Source organism: Myripristis murdjan, chromosome 6, assembly GCF_902150065.1.
Source record: "Myripristis murdjan chromosome 6, fMyrMur1.1, whole genome shotgun sequence".
NCBI classification, from domain to species: domain Eukaryota; kingdom Metazoa; phylum Chordata; class Actinopteri; order Holocentriformes; family Holocentridae; genus Myripristis; species Myripristis murdjan.
The window spans coordinates 17,452,312-17,476,009 of record NC_043985.1 but is presented as its reverse complement, the minus strand read 5'-3'; the positions used below and the strand labels follow the sequence as shown (position 1 = coordinate 17,476,009).

At 38.8% G+C, this 23,698-nt stretch overlaps 1 protein-coding gene across 3 annotated transcripts in view; it reads left to right on the top strand.

The window, feature by feature from the left end:
• Positions 1-3,416: 3,416 nt before the first annotated feature.
• The window catches only part of ano3 (anoctamin 3), a 40,222-nt gene continuing 19,940 nt past the window's right edge, over positions 3,417-23,698 (top strand). For 2 of the 3 annotated variants that reach the window (XM_030053796.1, XM_030053795.1), the window contains exons 1-2: positions 11,069-11,219; positions 20,670-20,876. In XM_030053796.1, coding sequence (XP_029909656.1) covers positions 11,105-11,219; positions 20,670-20,876 — 322 coding nt within the window. In that variant the 5' untranslated portion in view covers positions 11,069-11,104. Of the gene's footprint in view, positions 3,586-11,068; positions 11,220-20,669; positions 20,877-23,698 lie in introns of those variants that run through there. The other variant, XM_030053797.1, reaches the window with a different exon arrangement.

Genomic DNA, 23,698 nt, shown 5'->3' with positions numbered 1-23,698 from the left:
GAAAGGAGAGTGTGACGATTCCATGGGAAAAAAATGTTGCCAATGTCCAGTTTCATTCAGTTTAATTTAGGCTATTAATCTAGCGCATGATTGCTGTGGCTTTTATTAGCCGCAGTCTCAATCATTGCTGCCCAAGGCATAGATGAAAATGGCCCAACTGTTTCTCAGTCATGGGTTGTTAAACAACATATTGTGAGCTTGTGAATGCAATAACAATAAATCAGTTAACCTGTAATTAGAAAAACAAATTTCCTTGTCTATATTTTTTGCCTCGCAGTCTTATCATAATTACAAATACAAACTTGTGGATATTATGTGTGGATTATCTGTGGATATGAGCTAATGCTAAATTAAGGCCAGTAGCATTTTCTACCATTGTCTTCATCTGGTTGTTTGGCCTTATCTTGAACTATGTGGATATTGTTTAGTGGTGTGCACAGACTTTTGGAGGGGTGCAGGTGAAATTCTGTGAAAGCGCAATTTCTGCGTCCCCCTCGTGGCTCAGTTGGATAAGTTGTTTATCATATAAATGCATCTTCTAGGATTAAAAAGTCTTTCTTGGCTCCTTTGTTGCCTGTTATCATCCCTGCTCCATCATCCTTTCTGTTTCTTTTCACTGTGAACTTTCTAATAAAGCAGAAATAACACAAGAGTGATCTTTAAAAAGGCACTTTCAGAGAACTGTTAGGGAAAATCTGCTTTTAAAAAATCTTATTTCTGGTGAGTTTTGTTTAGTGACATATTGATAGCCTTTCAGTGGAGTAAATGCAACTGTCTTGCATTTTTTAAGTATTTTACAGAATATGCAGCAACAACTTTGAAATATCAGATAGAAGCCTTCCTATGTATGCTTATATACGAAATAGGAAAGCATTCAGGCATCCAGAAAAAAAAATTATCTGCACAAACTGGACAGGAGAGTGTGAAAACATTAAATGCTTACATCTGACCTATGTAAGGTGTTTAAGGCAAATAAGACAGGTGAACCAGGTTTGAAACACCCACATACAGTAGAAAAAGTACATGGGAATAAATGAGCCCTTCAGACTGGTTTTATTTTTTCCCTCTTAGATTTTATATCTTCAGGTGATCGGTGTTAGTGACACCTCTCTAGAAACTGTCTTGGTGTTTCACTCTGGCACCTTCATGACAATAAAGTCTGGGGTTCATTTGGTTTGTTAACTTAAGTTGCTTGGGAAGACATCCAGCTGGCTGCACTCAAACCACACTCCATTTGATTCATTTACTGCTGACTGGCTGATGTTGCAGGATGTGTGCACATATAATAATCATATTACATTACATTACAAAGGCAATCTCTACAATTATCAATAAGCAGCATTTTTGATTTGCACATTTAGACAGACTGCATGCATATTATAGTCTACAGAATGTGAATATGACACCATATTGTCTTATTCTTTCACAAATATGTTGTGAATTTTTAAATTTTACCCGTTAACAGCCTGGTTATAGTCTTTCCCAAGATAAATAGTACTTTTCATGGTTGATGGAGTTTCATCAGCGCCTCATCATAGATTCAAAGTTACTTGAGAGTGGAAATTTGTAACCAAGGTCTTTCAGTCAAGGTTGGAAATGTTTTTGTTTAAATAAATAATCAATGTGCCAGGAAGCTGAGAAAGGAAGAACCTGCTTATCAATCGATCAGCCTAATGTCTTGTCTGAATGTTGTCGAAATGTTTGGGAACATGCTGCTTATGATTACTGCACTTAAGACTGCACAACTATAATGGACAGAGGCACATTTTGGACAAAGTGATTTTTCTGATAAGTTGCCCAGGGATCTTGGTGCACTAGACACAGCAGTTTCCTTTTCTCCATTATTTCTTTTTCCCCTCTGTGGCAAAGACCTTCTTTAATGGCAGTTATTTCTTTTGTCAGTGATGTGCCTCTGGGAACTGTGAAATTCGACTTATTGAGTGAAAGTCCACCGAACTGTCTGACACCTCTGTTGGAATCAGTCAAACAAACTGCTGAAATTATTACACCGTCCCTGCATTTGTGAGGGCTTGAATTATGCAGTCCTCTTGGAGAGTTAATGCATAGGAAGTGGAGGCTCTCATCAACAAAGAATTGCACACTTAGATTGTCATTTATCATTGTAGTGACACTTGCACAATCAGTCATGTTTGGCAACCACGTGTCCTTTTCCATATGGGCTCCATAAGTTGTTGTTGACCCTACGTAGAGCACTATTTCTCAAAACATACCTCTGAACATTGGTGAGTCATGTTGTTTGGAAACTGAGTGTGTAGCCCTGCAGCGGTTCTGTTGCAGCTTCCCTCCTTAATGAAGCTGAATGCACCCATTACAGATAGTGTATTACAGTCAGTGAGGGAGCACAGTAGACACATCAGCACATACTGCATGAAAAATTCTAATTTTAGATGTTGTGTGTCCATTATAAACTAATTAAATTAGCGTTATGGTCTGCAAACCTTGGGGGCAGTTATTGCTCAGGCTGATGTATGATAGCCTCAGCATTATGTAATAAAGTAATTTCTGCAACACAACTCGCTGGCTGTATGCAAAGAAACTCCCTGTTTTATGACAACACAGGAATCTGTTGGGGGTAAACACTGCTATTTCTAAAATGTGCATCCATAGGTAATCTGCTGCCCAGTGTGTTTGACCTGTTTTCTTCTCATTGAGCAGATTATTCTGCATTGTGTAGATTGTTCCTCTCCTAAAGTAGCACATTGTCAGAGACACTTCATAACATTTACAAGAGATAACATTGTGATGGCTGAAAAACCACCTTCGGGTGAGTTTATGAATTTCCCTGAATGTTTTAGCATCATTTGTAAGTTGAATTATATAGACTGGCTCACATTTACAGCTGGAAAAAAAGATTCAGGCATTCATATCTCCTATTTGTGTTTCCTCATAGTAAGATTAGAACTAATAATTAGACACATTCCATGTTGTTTTGCTAGTCTACATTTCAAAGTCTTTAAATGGCTGTTTGGTCAATTTGTTTGCTGGTATGTAGTAAAAGATTTTACTCATGCAAGAGAGGTTGATAGCAGGTTTTGGAAAACCAGCGGCTCTGTTGTTCCTCATTAGTGTCATGTATCAGAAGGTAAAAGGAATTTTAAAGCCCTGTTAAAAATGCATGAGTGCAGCAACATGAGAAGCATATGATGGGACTGTGGTGTGATCTCCTGTCGGACTAATCTGAGCATATCAGCTGTATCGCCATAACCCATAGATAGCCTCACCAACTAGAAACGTGTTTTGACTATTTGGCTCTCTCTGTTCCGAACATAAAACATAATAGCTTTGACGCATATTGATACGATGTTAGTGCTATAGATGCTCTTGTGCCTTGATCAACACTTTGTCTCATGTTGATATTAGTGTGCGTGCTTGCCTTTGCAGGGTCATGTCATCAGGACAACTATATTTCCCTGCCCCTGCTGGAGCGGCAGGCCACCGGCTCCTCCAGCGCAGGGAGGCATGTTCCCTTCGATGCCTGCATCAGCCACTCAGCATCCTGCAGCTCCTCCCTTATCGACAGCTCCCGCTCTGGAGACATGGACACAGACTCCAAACAAAACTACAGTGAGTTTAGTGCTTATACTTTGAAACATAAGGGTAACATTTTGCAAAAAGGCAAAACATTTTGAGAAGTTACCAAAGAACAAATAAGGAACTAATTGCTAGTAAACCAAACAGGCAGGTTTTGAGTAACTCCTAATCAAATATATTATCATATAGTAGCTAGTCATTAGTTAATGATTAGTTAATTGAGAAACCAGTGAGGATCTGATAATTAGTCAGTCTTTACCAAGTACTGCCCTGATGACTCCTAACAGAGGACTATGTAATTACTGGAAAACACACTACGAGATCGTTTATGAATGACTCATTAGGTAATGACTAATTCATGAATATCTGTGAATCATCATACTGAGCACTTTCTTCATGAGTCATCCCTCATGGTAACACTTTATAATGACCATCATTAACAAATAGAAAGTTGATTGTTGATTAAACTTTATTTAATAATTATTTTACCAATGTTCCTGTTATTTTTTATTTTACCTTTAACAAATTAAGAAATACTAATTAATAATGTTCTTATTGATAGTTGTGTTATAAACACAACAATTACTGTGTTAGGTTATTGTTAATGATTGCCTATTATTTGCAAACTTTTAAGAGATTATGTGCAAAACATCTACAAAAATTACATATTTAGATGGACCAGATATTTTTAACACCTTGTTAAAGGTTAATAATTGGTCTGTAAACCATCTCTAGACATTATTTGTACATGTAGCCAATCTGGCTTGACAATCTTTTTTTTTTTTTTGCAACACACTCCGCACTGTGTTTGTGGATGGTGATGATGAATGAGATGAGGACAACTTCTGCCTTGCCAGCCAGGATGAATTTATTCTCTCAAAGGCTGTGTAAAACACAGTAATATCAGTACAGCAACTTCACATGACCGGGTTTCTATATGCACATCTTTAAGGTAAAAACAGAGAACACAAGAGAAACCATCCCCAAGCCCCGCCAGCCAAGCTTGAGATCAGTAAACTAGCAAGTTACACTAACGTGCCGTATATGATTAAAAAAAAAAAAAAAAACATATACAAATTGAAGCAAACCTTATGACAAGACAACAAAGAACAGTGTTTGTGACCCGTGCAAAGTAAGATTTGTGGCTCAGCTCAGTGGTTTTAGCACATTTTAACACACTGTTGATGGGAGCAGCCAGGTGGTCTCACCTCCCCTCCTGTGGCTGACTGAGGAGAAGAGACAAATCCACAGGAAGTGGCATGTGGCTGATGATTGTAATACCTTGTTAAAATGGTTAATAACTAGTTTATAAACCACCTACCATTATTTTGATGGCCATTATAAAGTTGAAACCACTTCTTATAATAATTAGTTAATGAATAAAGCCACAAGCAGCGATTCCATGGTTCAAGTCGACACAGACCATTTGAATCTGAAGGTTTGAAGCGGCTTAATTACATTCATATATGCACTGCTCAGTATTTATTAACTATTTACCAAGCGTTACAAACATCAGTTGCCACTTTATAATAGATGGATTGCTTATGAACCAATTCTCAACCATTGACCATCTTTCCAAATAATGTTTATAGATTGTTTACAAAGTATTTTTTGACAATTACTTTATAATAGCCATCCAAATAATGCTAATAGATGGTTTAAAAAACAATAATTAACCATTATGTCAAAAAGATCTGGATTCTTCTATCGATTCAATGCTTTAGAAATTTTACGAACAATGTTATAATGTGTGCAGTAATAACCCTTTAATAATCAGCTTACTATGCAATAAGTAAACTGTTAACTGTAAATAACTTTTAACCAAAGTTTAATTAACTATCAATTTGCCTTTTATTTACGATGGTTATTGTAAAGTGTTACCAACATGGGTACTTACTGTTTTTTATGCACCACCAACTTAAGTGGTGCATAATACTGTGTTAGTCCTTCATTACTTCATTATGACCTTATGATGACTTACCCTTTTTGTGCTCCCTCAAGTGATGAAGTAATGAGGGATTACTTGGTAACTACTCAGTGTTATGCACCAGTTTGCTTTGTGGTGCACAAAAACATTAACTAATGTTTAAGTAATTAGTATGAATGAGTCCACTAGTTTTCTGGAATTTTCAGGGATGATTTGTTAAGAGTGCTCAGTAGGATGATTGTGCACCTGATTGTAAAGTGTTGCTGAATGGCCCCGTGTGGTTGTTAAAATGCTCTGACACCCAATACTATATGTAGAGGCCTGTAATGGAGCACCAGTACTGAAAATACTGAATAATACATACAAACTGAGATGTTGTATCATTTAAATGAACGGCGACTTGTCTTGCATCATTTTAATGTCTTGCTGATTCTGCGGATGTGAGTGCTAATGAGGCTGTCCGTCGTAAGTCTGCCTTGGCCACCGCAGCGGTCACTTTCTTGGCCGCTAGAATGATTCATCAGCTGGATTTGCCAGTTTGACCTCAGCACAAAGAGGAATATTTTAGATTTTCAGTCAAGGTGTTCTCACTGAACTTTTAAAACGACACATCAGCAAGTTTCTCTGCCGCTCATGGCTGAAGGAAGGCATCAGTTGTAATTTAGTGAGACGCCTTGATGAGCCTCCTTTGTTATTCAGGAGCCACTTAGAGTGAAGCTGCACTGCAAGAGGAGGGTCACTTTAACAGCATGTAAAAAAAAAAAATCTTCTTATGCTGTAAGAGATGTGTTGATCATATTAGTGAAGCCTTTGATTGTGTCACTCTGTCATTAAACTCTTTATCCTTATCTATTCCTGTGTTTGTGAACCATTTAATTTGCTGCAATATTTTTTTTTTTTTGCTAATTCTTGAGATATTTCAAATATCTAATGGCCAAGCTGCAAAAATAGTTTGACAGGCAGCTGTCTTTGTCTCCTCAACTGAAAGACTTCTTCCATATGCTATGAATTTTTGTTTTGCTCTATTTCTAATTTCAAACAAAGACAGACAAAATGACAACAGTTTAATGTTCAGTATACACATAGCAAAACATTTGGTAATAGGCCACTGATACAAATATAAGGCTTAGAAAAGGGCAATCTCAGTAGGATTATTCAGTGTGAAAGCCTGATGCAGTCCCACAGCTCTTGTAAGTAATTTAAAATAACCGTTAACATTTTTTCATCATAAAGCTCAAAAATGAACAATAAATTAATTCCACCAACAGAAACATCAACTCTCCCAAATCAGCAAGAATCTGTAAACTGTGATTAGAGTCATTAACATACTAACACATAAGCTGCTCACATGTATGACCAATATAACAGGTGATAATCTCATCGGTGATCATGACATTACTGTGCATATTTAGGAGGAAAAGGGGAAAGTAGCAGCAGTAGCAGCTCCTTGCGGCATCAGACCTGTCCAGCCAGTTGCCACCATCAAGTTGTCATGCACTCAAGGCTGAAGAAATGAGGAAAGAAAAAGGAGAAGAAAGAAAGAAAGAAAGAAAGAAAGAAAGAAAAGAAAGAAAGAAAGAAAGAAAGAAAGAAAGAAAGAAAGAAAGAAAGAAAGAAAAGAGGGCGGTATCTGTTTCCATAGTTAATTCCCTGGTTTTAATGTGATATGAACAAAGAAGTGACAGAACAAGAAATGTTCCCACAGTTTTTCCAGGGTTGTAGTGCCATTCTGCCTGCTTGTAAACAATAACCACTCTAACAAGAGAAATGCCATTACATTCTGCCCTGTGACACAATGAACACAGTTTGGGTGGTGGTGACTCTGGTGAGACTGACCACAACCACTCTCCTTTTCCCAAAAGGGACATAACAGCAGGCACTCCCAAGATAATTAGTTAATTTTGATCTTGCCTTATTGCTGTTTCTTCACACATTGGGCATTATCTGCACCTAATTATCCCCATTTATATCAGTGTAGATTATTCTCAAATTGTTTCAGGAGTAATGCTACTTCATTAAAAGTAGCTAAAACACTGCTGCTCTAAGCAAAGCAGAAACCATATTCCATAGAAATTATGCACTTAATATTTTTTTTCTTATTGAGATTAAGTGCAGTATCTACAAAGTATATATTTTGGAGGTATTTCCATGATGTAGTTTTATCATTCAAGTTGTATTTCTTATTCATTTTAGATGTCATTGCCACCTCCTCTTTAAATAAATCATCTCATTAAGAAGCCATTTTTTCAGTAAACTGTTTCTTTTCCAGTGCATATTTTAGGATATGTATTTATATTTTTTGTAAGTCTGATATGCAGATCCTTCACTTTTCTTAAATGTTTTATAAGACCAGATGCATCATCATTTCCTCCTGTTTGCTGTGAAAAATATCAGTGGTGTGTAGATGAGGCCAAATTCTTTTTTATTTGTCTGTGTTTATTATAGTTTATAGTTTATAAGTATTACAGTTTTTTTCTTAACTGGTGGTATGGAAAAAGTCAATATTGTGGAGATACGACTGAATTAATAGGCAACCACCAAGTTAATAATATCAACTTTACCCCACATAAAACTTTTTCTTTCTTTTTTTTTATGATTAATTTTAATATTTCTACTATTACCTTTTTTGGTGTACTGAACTGACAGCTAGCATAAGAGAAGCTGAACTTCAGCTTGCTTCTCTCTAAAGTTCATTATATTGCAGAGTGATACCCTCCACTGAAACACTGTTGCCCTATGACTGATTTTGGTTACAGAGGATTTTGAGGATGTGATATGTTTTCAATCTTAAATTTCTTTGCTGTGATTTTGATACAAATATCGAACATCTGTGATTGTGAGACATTTTGTTTTGCTTGTGTTTTGAGGTTGTAAAACTATGCATTTTCAGGTATGAAGTCCCCACAAAGTAATGCTCTCGAAGGCATATAATTCAAGAACATGAGTGAAAATAATCAAATGTAGATGGTCAGCTATATGCTCAATCAGTTCTGGACTAAATTTTTCTATGCTCAAGCTGTGATCACTGCAAACCTAATAGTGACTTCCAGCATAGTAAAACCTCATTGCTGTTCTTGCAAACATAATGCTTAGAGCCGTGCTGGTGGCTGCTCAAACCACATGGTGGCAGCATTTACTTTCCTTAAACCCTGCTCCTGCTGCAGCGCTGTCATCTGACCTACATCTCTAAATTAACAGGCAGAAATGGAGAACATAAATTTTTAAACAGGACTCACCCTATAAGAGCTGGTTATTTATTTATTTAGTTGTTGGCCCGGTAAAAGAAAAAAAAAATTGCCCAGCTGAGTGACATAATGTGGGGCTGGCGTCCGCAGCATTGCCATCACTCCTCCATAAATATCAAAACAGCGGGAAGGCAGAACAGAGGCGTGCTGAGCTGCAAGAAAGCAGATGGTATTTACGTCTACAACCGATTCCAGACTATTCCCTAAAATACCACCACAGACAGGGACTGATACACTAAATAGGCGCACAGACAGACTGCAGACTGTGTTATTGTGACTGGGGGAAGCCTGCAGCAGCCCGTTCAGTGTACCTACACATGGGTGGAGAGAGCAGTGCAGGGCTTTCTCTCCCATGGGTGTCACATCCTGACTGGAGATGTGGTTGACATTGAGAAAAGACCAGTGACCTTGCAGATAAACTGCACGATTAGATCTCTGCTCTGTCAACTTGTGCAGTTACAGCTGAACAAGTGAAGGCCCAGAATAAAGTGATAAGGAGACAATATCATATATTTTGTCTGCATATTGTTAAAAGGGTGCAGTTTTAGCTATCATAAATCAGCAATATAACGAATGATATTGTATGCCTGCCATTGTAATTATCCCATGTCACATATATGAATGCTAAAACAACAATTCAGTCAAAAAGCAAACAACAGTAAATTTTACAGAGGTTATGACACTGTAGTAGCTAAAACACACAACCATGCATCATTAAAATCCAAGAAAATTGAATATTTTTTTATATTTCAAAATGAATACAAGGAGAGTGTAGTAGAAGGAGAATTAGATCATATTTGAAAAAAAAATGAATTGAGACATTGATGGTGAAGATAATTATACTGGAATCTGATTATTAGCCCCCTATTTATACAACCACAGACAGAGGCTATCATACATTAAATGCCGTCTCATTTGTCTCTTTGATATGTCCAATTCATGTAATAAGGCAGCACAACAAATAGGCTGTCAATTTTTATATCAGGCTATTAAAGTTATATTGCAGCCTTTTAAACACCCTGGTCAGGATCAATTTCCATGACCAGTATAACATTTGCTCTTGAACGAGACATCCCCCTGTGACCAGGATGCGCACAGGAACAGTGTGTCAGCACAACTTGGAGTAGTAGTAAACGACAGTATTGATTGTTGGGAGTTTTTCTCACAGCCGGTCTTTCATGCCTCTGCCAAACCCCAGTTTGACCCAGAAAAACCTTAAGCCCAATGATCCATATTCACTCTGCTGCCGTTTTGCTCCCTTCTCAGCAGAAAGTTACACAGCAAAGCCTGGCTGTGGCTGCAGGCCAGGAAACCGATGGCTGCTGTCAGGTGAAAATGCTCTGGTTTCAACACTGGCTATTGTCGTGTTTGGGGGGATTACATGTCTCCAATGGGTTTTAGAAAATCTGATGACCCCAGGTAATATGAAATCCTTTCAGAATTGGTTCTATGGTTTCACAGACACATGTGACTCAGTATAAAGATACATTTCTCTTAATTTGTCTCCAGAGATTATTTTATTTCAGGTTTTCTTAGACATATAGTTTTTCCACCCTACAACTAGCACCATATCATAATGAACTGCAATATCTCTGTTGTCCAGTTCAATACGCTTTATTGGCATGCAGTAGGATTGAGCACATATTGCCAAAGCTTTGGTAGAGAACAAAAAGGATAACACTAATGATGATAAAACACTTCAATCAGACGAAAACAAACAAGCAGAATAGTGGAAATAATTGCTATAGTAACACAGTTCATGAGAAATAAAGAACACATTGATATATCCTAAATGTATGTGTTGTAGAATAGAAAAGGCAGTAAAATATATCCTATCAATTAAAAGAACATATAGCTATATTCCAACAGGGGCTCATACTATATCTACGTGAGTGGTTATAGCCTCGTGACCTTATTGCTATCTCATCTTCCATGGATAGGGTTTTCTGTGCTGCATGCCATTGTGCATAGTTTTATTTAAATGTATCACAGGGTTGTAGTTATTTTTCATAAGGGTAGTTTGTCCATGAGGCTGTGAATAGCGACCTGTCAGCTCGGGTATTGAATGATGATTGATGAGGGAATCAATTGCTCTCCGTGTCACCGTGGAAAGTGAATGGGCTGAGGTCGCGTTTCATTTGAGATGTGTTGCTCCTGGTCATTTCACGCGACTTATTCGGAGTCGGTAAATCAGGACCTAAGGGGAGGGACGTGGTCCATCCCAGGACCTCCCCTACATCCCGTCTCCATGACAACAGCCATGGATGGGGTGGGCATGCGGAGCTTAGACAGGTGTTGCTGGGGTTTGCGCATCACCCGTGAGATCGTTTGGCAGGATGGGAGCTGCGAGAACACCTACGCATTCCCACCATAGTTTCCCATGCATTCTGCAATTTTCCTTTTCGAAATACGGAATTTAATTTGCACTGGAAACCCACCGACCGCCGCAATGGTGCACCACTCGGGCTCCATTCAGTCCTTCAAGCAGCAAAAAGGTTGGTTGCAATCATGTTCTGCTAATTCCGCGCTGGGAAATTTTGCATTGGGAAATGACAGTGATAAGACTTTCCCCCCTCTTGTTAAATAGTTTGTTGTTGTTTTTTTATTTGCTATGAGCGCGCTCCGAGGTGTCAGTCTCCAGATAAGTGTGACGCAGAGTTGGTGGTCTTGCAGTGTACTCCTGCTCGGCTAGAAGGAGAGCCTGTGTCTGAACCAAACATTTGTGAGCTTTGATAATTTCACCAGAACTGTGCATTACAATGAGTGTACTACAGCAGAGGGCTGCACTGCCCTGAGATCCAGTCATAGCCAACCTATCAGCACATCCTCCCTTAAATATTTACCTTGTTGTGAATTATTCAAATTCCATAACATCACATGCAGGTTAAGCCACAATTCTGCAGTAAAAAGGACAGGTTAATGCTTCCTATGAAGAATTGCATTTCTTCATAATGTGGTGTCCAGGCAAGTAAGGAATAATGTTTTATCTCTTCTTATCATCACAAACTTGCAGCCATTAGAACATCACTCTCAGATTATGTCAGATTATGCTTCCAGTCCTCCCCTCTGAGACTCATAGTGGTACAGGCAGTAACATAATTATATTGTGTTAGTATGATGTCCCATGAGGAACAATACCCAAACGTCAAGAATCTCCTATAAAGTTCCTTATAAAGTTGTTCAGCATCTTGCAAAGTAGCAGCCCATGTACTAAAGGGTAAGTGGTTTTGCTGTGTGTCCCAAGGGTGTGAGGAGAAAGCCCCTCTTGGGATTTTTGGCTGTAAAAACAACTGAACGATCCCAGGAGAAGCAGTTAAAGTTTCTCTCATCCAGTCAAATGGGAGACAAGTCACCACCCTGATATTTATTGAAAAAGCAAAACGAGTGCCACCACAGGCTCCAGTTCATGTTGGTGTCCATTTGGCATCTCACAGTGTTTAAGAGTGGCACTAACTCACCAAGATAGAACAGAATGTGTTATTGTACAATGAAACAGCAATATTCTCCATTTTTTTAAAATTTAATTTAATTTTATTTTATTTTATGTTTGTTTTTTTATTTACCCTTTGCTTGTTGTACTTTCTTCCAAGCCTTTGTCAAATCAAAGTTAGATTCACAACTTTCTGTCCCTGCACTGTAGATGCCTTGGTGCAAATTTCATGACTGTTGTACTTGTCACATCTCATTCTTTCGCAGAAACATAACATATACACTAAATATTTAAGAAGTCATCTGTCTATGTTTTCCTTTTCAGACACATTTCATCGCTAGGCATTATTGATTTTAGAGCCTAAGGTGGACTCTTAGTGTTAGTGCTACTTTAAAGCTTTCAGTTAATTATTAATGTACCATCTGTCTAAATTCAGAAAAATGGTGTGGAGAGTTTTTGCTATTATGCTGACAAGCCTTTCTATAGTTGGAGTAATGACCTCTTTGGGTTTTTGTACCTGGATGAGAAGCATAAGAGGGTTTATCCCCTGGCTTGTGATGAGAGGATGTTGAGCTGAGCTGGGAGGGATCAGAGCAACATGAAATATTGATAGCCTGTCTAAGATATGCCCTGCTCAGAGGTTATTTTAACAGACCTGTCATTGTTGGTTAATATATAATTAGAATTGGGCGAAAAAACAACAACAGCACTGCAGCTGAAAGCAGAATATGGGCATTATCAGACAGGCCTATCCTTCATCAAGACCTACATGCACTGTATGGACTGTGCAGTGCATCTGTGCAGGGCTGGCTATGGGCTCATATTCAGTTTACCCTTTGTTTTACAAGAATGCATGGTTATGTAAATGACTTATGTTTTCTTTTTTTAAGTTCAGTGTAATTTCAAAAGGCTCTGTCTCTGGATTTTAATAGTTATTTCTTACTATGCATTTATTTTGGAGAAACACTAGGATAATTTACTAATATATTATACCAGATATACCTGATGCAACTTCAAAAGTAATATCAGTGGTATTACTTTCATAATAGCACTAATTCTACTTTTGATACAACTACTGTTACCACGAATATTACTGCAGCCACAACCACAAATAATGATATTAATTTAAATTTAATTTCTTCTTCTTTTCCTTCTTCTTCTTCTTCTTCTTCTTCTTCTTCTTCTTCTTCTTCTTCTTCTTCTTCTTCTTCTTCTTCTTCTTCTTCTTCTTCTCATTACTATTATTAATATTATGTTAAGTCCTCTGGTGCCATATGTGAAAACAAATGCACCTTTAACCATCTTGAACCCCAGGCTTCATCATGGTCTAACCAACAGCAAAGAAACAGCTCTAGACTGACAGTATTTTTATCAAAACAGTCAATTTTTATATAAATGTATCACTAGAGGTTTGAGTGTCCACTCAGCATCTCAGGTGCTGCTAAGTGCAACATGAAACTGAAGCCAAAAGGACGATGGCTGGCTCATGAAGACTCGCTCAGTAAAATTCAGAAATCATATTGGACACTCTCAAATAAAATCACATCTGTTTTTAATTGTGCCATAATAATTTGCAGGTAGTTGTATTTCCTCAGGCTACTTCCCCCAGAGTTTAGTGGCTCTATTTGCAAATGCTTATTCTGCCTCTGAGTTTAATCAAAACCTTTGTCTAGAAACCTGAGATGCTCCTGTGCAAAGGGACAACAAGCTGCACAAAAAGGGGTCATTTGTTGCTTTAAAGCTAATCAATAAAATCTTAAAATTGATTCTCACATCAACTGGAAGTCAATATAAGGAGGCTGAAAGTGGAATTATATGAGCTCTAAGCCTCTAGGTTAAATGCTTCGCTGCTCAGCTGGAGATGACAAATGGTGTTTTGGTCGAGGTAGAAATACAGAGAATGACAGAAGTCAGGATATGGGATTTAAATATGCAGTGAAGGCATGAATAGCTTTTCTGCAAGTCAGGAGCAAATATTATTGATGACAGTATTTGGACTTCATTCTTATAAGTCAGGCCAAAAGAAAAAATGACTCCAAATGAAACATTTTCACCATCTGACACTCAAGATTTTTGTGGATTTTAAATGCCTCATTTGGTGACATTCATAACCTGAGACTCATTGCTATTATGTTGAAGAAAGTGGTGACACATCAAGCACTTGCTGCCCGCTGACAGTGTTCATGAGTGTCTGTAATGTGATTTCATAGACAAATGCTTTGGCCTATGGGGGAGCTTTGTTTCTGCTTCATCATGCAGTACAGTGCACTTCCATAAACTACAGCATTAACAGTCCACACTTCACAGTCCACTGCTATTAGAGTCCAGGAAAAATCAATAACGTATCTCAAAAGTAATAATGCACTTTTCCAAGTGGAAATATGTAGGATTTCATCGTTTCAAGATTCTTCTTCTTCTTCTTCTTCTTCTTCTTCTTCTTCTTCTTCTTCTTCTTTTATTCATTTATTTATTTATCAAGTTAGTTAGTAAGTTAGTTAGTTTGTTAGTTTTTCAGAAAATTAAACATAGCCTAAAAGGTAAGTAGAAAAAAATGAAAAGCAAGATTTGAAAATGACTATCATGACTGTGATCTAGAGTTTGACTTTGTCTTTTCTGTGTGTGTGTGTGTGTGTGTGTGTGTGTGTCCACACGTCTGAAGAGATGCTTAAACCTTTGGTGGCACAATCAGACGCAGGCCACCTGTCCTCTTATGTAAGCAGGCAGATGGTTTTATAGATATAGACATCAATTTGGAGACAGATTTGGAGCGAGAGCACAGAGCATTACTGTGTGATTTAAACAGCGTACTATGGAATGTGAGGTAGATATTAGTTTTATGTAAGTTAGGTTGATCCAAATGGTTAAAATGCCATCTTTTATAACCATTTAGAGTATCAGGCTGGCACAGAGTTTACAAAATGTCCAAACAAAGTGGGTGCTTTACTTGTAGTGTATAGATTGGCAGTGAATAGCTTTTAAGCTTTCAGAAAATGGTGGGTGTTTTTCCTTTTGTTGCTAGGATATACTGAGAACAAAAAAAGGAGCTCTGCTGGTGACCGAAGTTATTTTGGTTCACAGTTTGATCACGTCTAGAAAAGTCAGCTCTTGGTGGCTCAGTGACGTGACCCGCCTGAAATGTTCCCCCCTGAACCTGATACCAAGAATTGTTTACCGAAGTGACAGACTTGAACCCTGATAAGTTGCAAACACACTGACGCAGCAGAGGCTTTGCAGAAAATCCAGTGACGTAGTAAAAATCACAAGCAATCGGGGCCTAAGAAGATATTGTGGCGTAAAAGGAATGGGGAGATGGGGACAGATTGTGATTGACAGAGAGTGGGGGAGAAAGAAAATGTTTAAATGATGTGACATGGAGGTTGTGCCAGGATTATATAATAGGACCCTGAACCCTCTAAATTGAGGTAAAAAGTGCAATCTGCTCTGAGGTGTGTGTTCACGGTCAGGCTGCATGTGACAGACAGATCACCCCAGCCGATGTCCTCTGTCCACTGTGGACCAAATCATTTGCTACTTTACTTTGTTTACAGTGTGGTGCTGTTGTCCTCCATAGTACTTTAAACTGGGCTTGAGCCGCTACACTGTGGTTTCTCAGCACAATCAAAATTTAAATGAGTGGTTTCATCTCGTAATGCACCATAATCAAGTTACAAGTCAAGTCAATAAGCCATTTTCTGAGAAATTAACATTGCGCCCATTAACTGTACATCATTGCAGCCAAGTGTAAACTGTTTATATATGTAAGTCAATAATCTGTCAACAGCACATCAAATTATATTAGTTCAATCACCATAATGAACCACTAAGCAGGCACTACTCATCTGTATTTGATTGGATACATCACTGCTGCTGAAGTGAATCATTAAACCTCACACTGTAAAGATCAGTGTTTCCAAGGGATATCTCACTTGAAATTGGCACCCTTAGGACATTTATTAAGATTATATGCCAAAACATTTTCAAATGGGAAAAAAAAAAAAAAAAAAAAATCATAATTTAAGAATTAATAAATTGAGTAACCTCTCTCTCTGGAGAGCGGAAATAGTGGAAATACTTGATTCTCTCCTGGACTAAATACAAAAAAACAAAAGAATCACTCCTCATTTTCTCCACAGATTCCTAAGCTTTTTTTTTTTTTAAAGGTACAGACTTGAAGTTACAGTATCAGTGGTGTGATATGATAACAACACTAGAATCAGCTGCTGCTGGCTCTAAAGTGCTTGGCAAACGCCTCAGATATCACTAACAAGTTTTACTGCAATGTTATGTGATACTCTGCGATGATATTTATCTTTTTTATCCAGGCAAAATTAGATTGGAGAATGGAATTTTAGATGATGAACACAAATACATGAGAAACTTTTTTTTTTTTTTTAATTGAGACAGCATGTGGAGGCTTTACCTAGTCAACTTAGGATCAGCATGTTTGCCTCCAGCAGTAGCTTTTTGACTCAATAGAAAAACACAAACAAAGTGTTTTTGTATTTCTCTCACAACATTTTGTAAAATGCTTTCTTCTCACAGTCTTACACAGCACCGGCAAAAAAATTTCAGTATCAAGAAAAACACTCATGTAATTTGCATCAAGATCTGCTCAGCATTTGATTTTCACACTTGTACTTGGTCAGCAAAAATCATCATTGTACATTATACATTAGGTAGTTAGAGAGTTTAATATGCAGCGCCTTGTAATGATGCCATTCTAAATCCTCTCTGGTGAACTCGCTGTATATGCGGTCTTTGATACGGTGCCAGGTTGAGGATGAAACACACACTAATTGCTTAGAGAACATCTCTGTAAGAGAAGCTGCGGGCCTCGCCTCAGTCCTGCCTCCATGTGATCATTTTATAAAGGCGCCACAGCATTTTTTTGGACCCGCGAGTGTGTGCTCATTTTTGTTTGTTATCTTTTGCTTGCTGGGCTCCCCTCAGATGCTCTCTGTAAGGAGAGGCAGGAATAATGTGTGTCCCATTATAAGCTCCTGATGCAGAATGTCCCCTGGTTTTAAAGCTGAAAAGGGCCCAGGGCTGAACACAAATGAATTATTGAAGGTATGGAATGAGGAAACATGGAGGCATGATGGGAAACAGCCCACTGACCTGAATTCTCTGGTTGTTACTTTGTACAGCATCCTCCAGAGCAAATGACAGAGACTGTGGGGAAATATGTCTCAAGAGAAAAGTGATGTTTGATTTTCCCCCTGCTGGACTGCTACACCTGGCTGTTTGATTTTTATGCCATTTGTTCGACCATTTTTTTTTTCCCCCTCTGTCACCATGTTTTTGCTCATAAAATCTTCTTTGTTTGCAGAGATCTGTTTTCCCTTCTTCCCATCTGAGACTGGCATTTCAAAACCAGTCAGATTTCAGCTGGCCCAGAGGAGGTTGGCTACAGTCACACACACAAAGACAAACACTGTGATGACACTGTGTCAGATCTCAGGAATCTACTTTTGTTTTCTTGTTTTGTTTTCTATAATAGAAATAAACAAGAGCAGCGTAATTGACTGTCTGATAAACAAGACATCCAAGTTTTGCCCTGCTTTTTATGTTCATGACAAACATTTGAACACAAGCAGACATAGCATACACAGTGGAGCACACACACAGCATAATACCCACACATGCAAACACCAAAAAATCCTTTAAATCTCACATCACAAGACTGTTATGGCCAAACCGCCCAGGAGAGGAGATCCAAATCCTGGATCACAACCTCCCCTGAGGCTTGGCCAGCTCCCCCCTCCCTGCCCATGAGCCTGAGTAGGTGTTTGTGAGTGTGCACGTCTACAGTCGTTCACAGCCTCTGTCGTACTGATGTGTAGAAAATTTGGAGGTGTTGTTGTTTTCCACATCACCAAACAGCAGCGCTCCAGTCTCCAGGCCTCTTGCTACGTCTGTTTTCACCTTGCAGGGCTCACAAACACTCAGTGACAAACCACAGACTCCCATCTAAACTGTGGCACACACACAAACACACACACACACACACATGTACACACACACAAACACAGGATTAACTTTCTACTGATAAACCAGTTTTAGCCAGCTGTGCAGCCCACAGCGAGATTAAACACAGGATTTCACATCAGATGAACTCTTAATTTTATATAGACTTACACAATGCACTGTCTTCAAAATGTAATGCACAACTGGCTGGCCAATAGGAGGAGAGTTTATGGAGTTTATAGCCGGCACATGGAAAAATGAAGCAAAACATTTGGAACAAGATAGCAGGAGTCAGATAACCATCATTATATCCTTGCTTGCCTCAGAGGCTGAGACACATGACAAGTAGTGGATTTTTTTTTATTTATTTTTTTTTTTTATTAACGTAAAAATTTCCATGGAAGCAATTTCACACAGTACCAGCCCCATCCAATTTATGGGACTATTTTAAACTTGCTGTGCCCCTGTAGGCCCATTAGTGTGTTGTGCTATGGTGCATCATCTCAGACATGCTGAGTCTTGCCAGTGTCTGTTGGGATCATTCAGACCAGCTATCCCAGTAAATGTACATTTGGGTTAGACTTTAGTGGTTAGCACCGGAGCCCTTCCTCTATGTATCGATCACTGTAATGGAGAGTAAGTGGGCTGCGTCCTCTAACTCAACAGTTTTATTAAATAAGAATGCATTTACTGCTCAGGCCAATCCACAGAGGCAGTGAGATTGTGGCACTCAAGCCTCTTGTCTTCATGACCAGAGGCGTACAGCTCACAGTGATTTACCAGCTTGTCACAATGCATATTGTTGCTGCCTCTGTTGTGGAGAGACGCAAACCTCTCTCATTACTGGGCCATAAAAAATGTCAGTGCAAATGTAATTGGCACAACATGGGTTTTTGCACAATAATAATCAATGCTTGACAAACAGTTGCTCAATATCGATTTGAAAGATTTCATTTGAATTGAGTTAAACTATGGCAGGCAAATGAGGAGAAACTAAATGGTTATGTGCGGTTTTGAAGTAATTAGGACACTCGGAAGCCAAGCTTTGTTGTTAGCCTTAAGATAAACTGTGCCTCTTTAGACGTGGACAAATGATTTAACTGAAATTTTGGTTTGCGGTGGTGTCGTACTTTGTGCCAAGTGATGGTACTTTTTATTTAAAAATAAATCTCTTGAGTAGAGCTAATTTCAGCTGCAAGCTGGTTCTTGTTCCAGTGCATAGCAAAACTACAGTTTTCACTTTCTTAATTATTCATGAGGTAGCTTTAAGCTGGAGCTCGCTCGTCTCATTCGCTTCATATCTGAGGAGTTGCACAGGAAATAAACAGCCTGATTAGTGGTTCGCCCGAGCCTACAAGCTTACATCTTTAAATGGCTCTCTTACTCACCCAGCAGCACCAGGAGTCCCCATAGAGATCAATGTCACAAGACAGATATGAGTTATTGCACTGCTGACAGCACGGGCCTGCAGGGCAGGAGAGTGAATTATCAATGAAGCTGAACATCTCAGGAAGGTCACCGAGGGGATTCCTCACTGCAGGTGAAAGGGAGTCACGTTCTCTGGTTTGTGCAGGACCCGTTTGAAAATGAATGCCTTTATGAATAAAAATATCAGAGAAGCGTACTGCTCGAGTGTTGGTGTGTGAAGGTCATTTGAAAGGACGTGCTTCCATAGCTGGCCATCCATTATAATCATTAGCTTTTGACTTGCTGTTTAACATTCATAATTACGGGGTCATTTCCCCTCGATAGCTCATTCAACAATCTCTTAAGCTCCACAATCACCATACCACGATATGCTCAACTAACCTTGAAAATGACCTTTATTTATATTAATTAAATAATGACACGTCTATGACAATACTGCGGAACGGTAAAAACTGTTGTTTTCAGGTTAGTGTCAAGGTGTACCATCACAGTGCTGAGCTTGTGATAGTGAGCTGTGTGATTTGATGGAAGGGGTGTGCCAGTGATTTTAATGCACTCTTGTATGAAGTGCAGACGTCATTACCTCCGTGGTGACAGGATGGTGATTGAAGTGCTTTACCCCCTCCACCTTTACTCTTGCTTTACCACTCGCGTCCTAGGTTTCATGTATACATTGTGTCTGCGTTGCAGTAGATTACACCACTTCTTCTTACACCACTACTGTTGTGAAGTTTTACTCCCTTTTGCAGTTTTTGTGTATCATTATTTTTTATCAGTTTGTTTTTGATGAGATGAGAGTATAGAGCGTAAGTAGTTGTGGTGTTATGTGAACATATGTTGATGGCTGTTTTTACATCAATGGAAAAGAAATGGATCGCTATCATTTATGAAGTTGCCATGTCCAAAACAACCTTGTTTCAGCTTGAAGTATACAGAAACACACATGTGCATAAACATTGTTGCTGTATATAATATCTACAAACACATTATTGTCTCTCTTGTAATATTTTATTTTCTTGTCTCTTCTTCCTTTATGTTATCACATTTCATGTATCCAAATAAATGAACTCCAAACCCACTCACAGGCTTCCTCTCCTCTTTCTCCCCCTCTCTCCTTCAGGCATGCACACCAGCATCAGTGAGATCCTGAAGGAGAAGAGCCTGAAGCCGTCCCGCCGCAGCCTGCCCTGCCTGGCCCAGAGTCAGACCCATCCACTCAATCTCAACCACTTCCTGTCTGTGCCTCTGAGCCCGGAGCCCAAACTTGAACCGGAGGCCCTGAGCCAGAGCATCAGCACCTCCTGCAGCCTCCTCCCCCCACAGCCAGGTCAGCCACTCCACCTGCTTACCTGCTGTCTGAGTCTGATGGGCTGACAGTACTGATCAGCACTGACCCAAAGCAAAATTCCTATAGTCTGGAAAATGTCTCATTGGCCTGAAAGCCCAATAGTCAAACAGCCTGTTATCCCCAAAACAAATGCCCATTATTCAACCATTGAAAACAGAAAGTTTAGCTTGCAGGTTTCAGTGTCAACCCCTAAAAATAAGAGCAAGGGCTTCTTTGACTCACTGATTTGCAACAATGCTGCAACAAATACACAGGGAGAAATCCATCATGTAAGAGAGAGTTCACACTTTTTTTCTCCCATTGTATCTGCAGCTGTTGTTCATGTATAATGATTTTATCTATGGGAAAACTAATTATCACCCTGAAACAACAGCGCTAGAAACACTATAAAGCACGAATCCCTGTTTTTAAATAGTGCTGATTTGTTTTAGGGTAGAATTTTCCTTTAATGGTGTCTTTCCAAGCAGATTGACGAATCATAAATGCTTCCGCCATGATAAATCTGTTGTATCCAATCAGCAATGTGTTATGAATTTAAAAAAGTAACCTTGTAGGTCCACAGGCATCTGAGTTACAGGTGAATCAATAACAGATAAATGTATGAAATGTATCAGTCGTTACCAGTTAGTCTGCTGTCATCACAGTTAACACTGCTGTATGCTCTGTTTCATATTGTGCTCATGCTGGGCATTGATTGTGTTTCATTGTGCTCGACAGGAATAGACTTCTTTATCGCACAGAATTTCATAGTGTTTGTGGCATTTTAGGCTTGTGTGTAATATTGATTGAGCAGACTGTAGTAATGCTGCAGGGGATTTGGAAAACATTGTGTAAAATCACGGCTGTGCAGTGGTCTCAGAGAGAGAAAGAGAGAGCCTGGGAAAATGCTGTTGGAAGGGAAAACAGCACACCACACTCCAGATTGGCAAAATGGCAGTGGCTGTGGAAGAAGGGAAATTATTCAGTCCTCAGAATTCATATCTCCAGCAGAAGGCGATTCAGAGGCCATCCTCATTGAGATTCAAATTAGTGTGATGGAAAAAGTCTCGGTCTAAGCTTCATCCGGCAGTTTAAAATTCAGACTACTTTTCAGTCTTTCCATAATAGCTCCATTCTTTTCAGTACCCCATTTCTGCTCACACTGCCTGGTCATTTTTTAGACCAGTTAACACTTTTTTTTCTCCTCCCTATCCAATACATCACATGACCACACTGGCTTTGAGGATGGAAGAAATTCATATTGATTTGTCTGAAGAGGACAAATCAATATGAATATCATTGATACCTGAATCAATTTCCAGCAAGGATATGAGGGCATGTTATGGACCTCAATAGTATTTACCCTCTTGTTGTCTTGTTGTTTATGCACTATATGAGATCATTTTTACAGGATTCATTTGGATATTTAAGGTATGAGTGAATGATGTGGCATTAGTGGACAACAGTGCTCTATCAGTAGTACCACAAGCAGCTAAGGGTCGTCTTTCATATTCACCCAGGATAGAGCTAAAGATTATGACTGTGCTCAGTCTTGATCCTAAAACCTACAGAGGATAAGAGAGTTCTCTGCAATTCCTCCCCGGATTAGGGAGAATACTGATTAAAACAACAAAAAAACCCTTTTGAGAACTAATGATTTTGCTCTCAAACTCAACCTTTGTTCTTGCACTCAGAACAACATGATTACATACTGAAACCAAGGCAAGCAGTGCACACTGCACGCTGTTGTTGACTGGGCAGCGTAACACAAGTTCATGAATTTGTTAAATCTGGATTTGACGTATGGTGGTATGGATGAAGTGCTTAAAAATTTATATGATTAACTTTTTGTTCCACATACATGCGACATCAGAACCGAAAGGGCTTCGATCTCTTTTGACTTGTTTGGTATTAGATTATTCTATATTTATTTCAAATATATTTTGCTGTGCACAGACAAATGCCACCAAAGTTGAATATACATGAAACACTTACCCATACTGTATATAGTCACAAAATAAAGTTTATTTTTCTGAAAGTAACATTTTAATTTTCGAGATTCAGTGCTTTCCTGCCATATCAGTAGCGTTGAATTGGGTTTGTTTTGCCAGTTCACTTTAAAAATGGGGCAAATAATAAAATAAATACATAGGACATAAAAATAGGACACACAGCTTAAATCCACAGGCTAAAAAAACAATTACATAAACAGAGCAGAAGAGAGGACATTTACAAAGATAAAATGTTAGATTTAAAACAAAGCAGCATTAAAAACTATGGAGAATACTTTACTTGGAGTGCATTTAAAAGGCTGCCAGCAGCACATTGCACACGACCGTTAGATCTGCCAAATGGACTGCAGTTGTACGGCTGAAGAGTTTAGGAGGTGAACAGCCTTCGGATATGTGACTGTTATGGGTCCTGGAAGTGCTTGTCCCCAGTCTTCTAAAAGAATGGAGTGATTTCAAAAGGTGATTGGCTGAGAATGAGGCATCGTTTAAATTTTTGAGGCTTTTTCTGTGCCGTCTGGTTTGGTAGATGGTAGATGCCAGTGGTTGAAGTTCAGACTTTATGACTCAAGATGCAGTGTCTAGCACTTTATCCTGCCATTTCCTGTCATGTGCAGAGGTGTTTCCATACCGCACTGTAATTGCAAAAGTGTCTGTGACTGTCGGTGCTTGCTCACTAAAATTGCAACATACCTTCCCTGGATTTTTTTTTTTTTTTTTTTAAAGAATGTTAGTCGTGTTGGCCTCCCAATTCTTGTAGTTCACAGAAGAGGAGATTATTGTGCCTAACAATCTTCAACTCAACATGCTGAA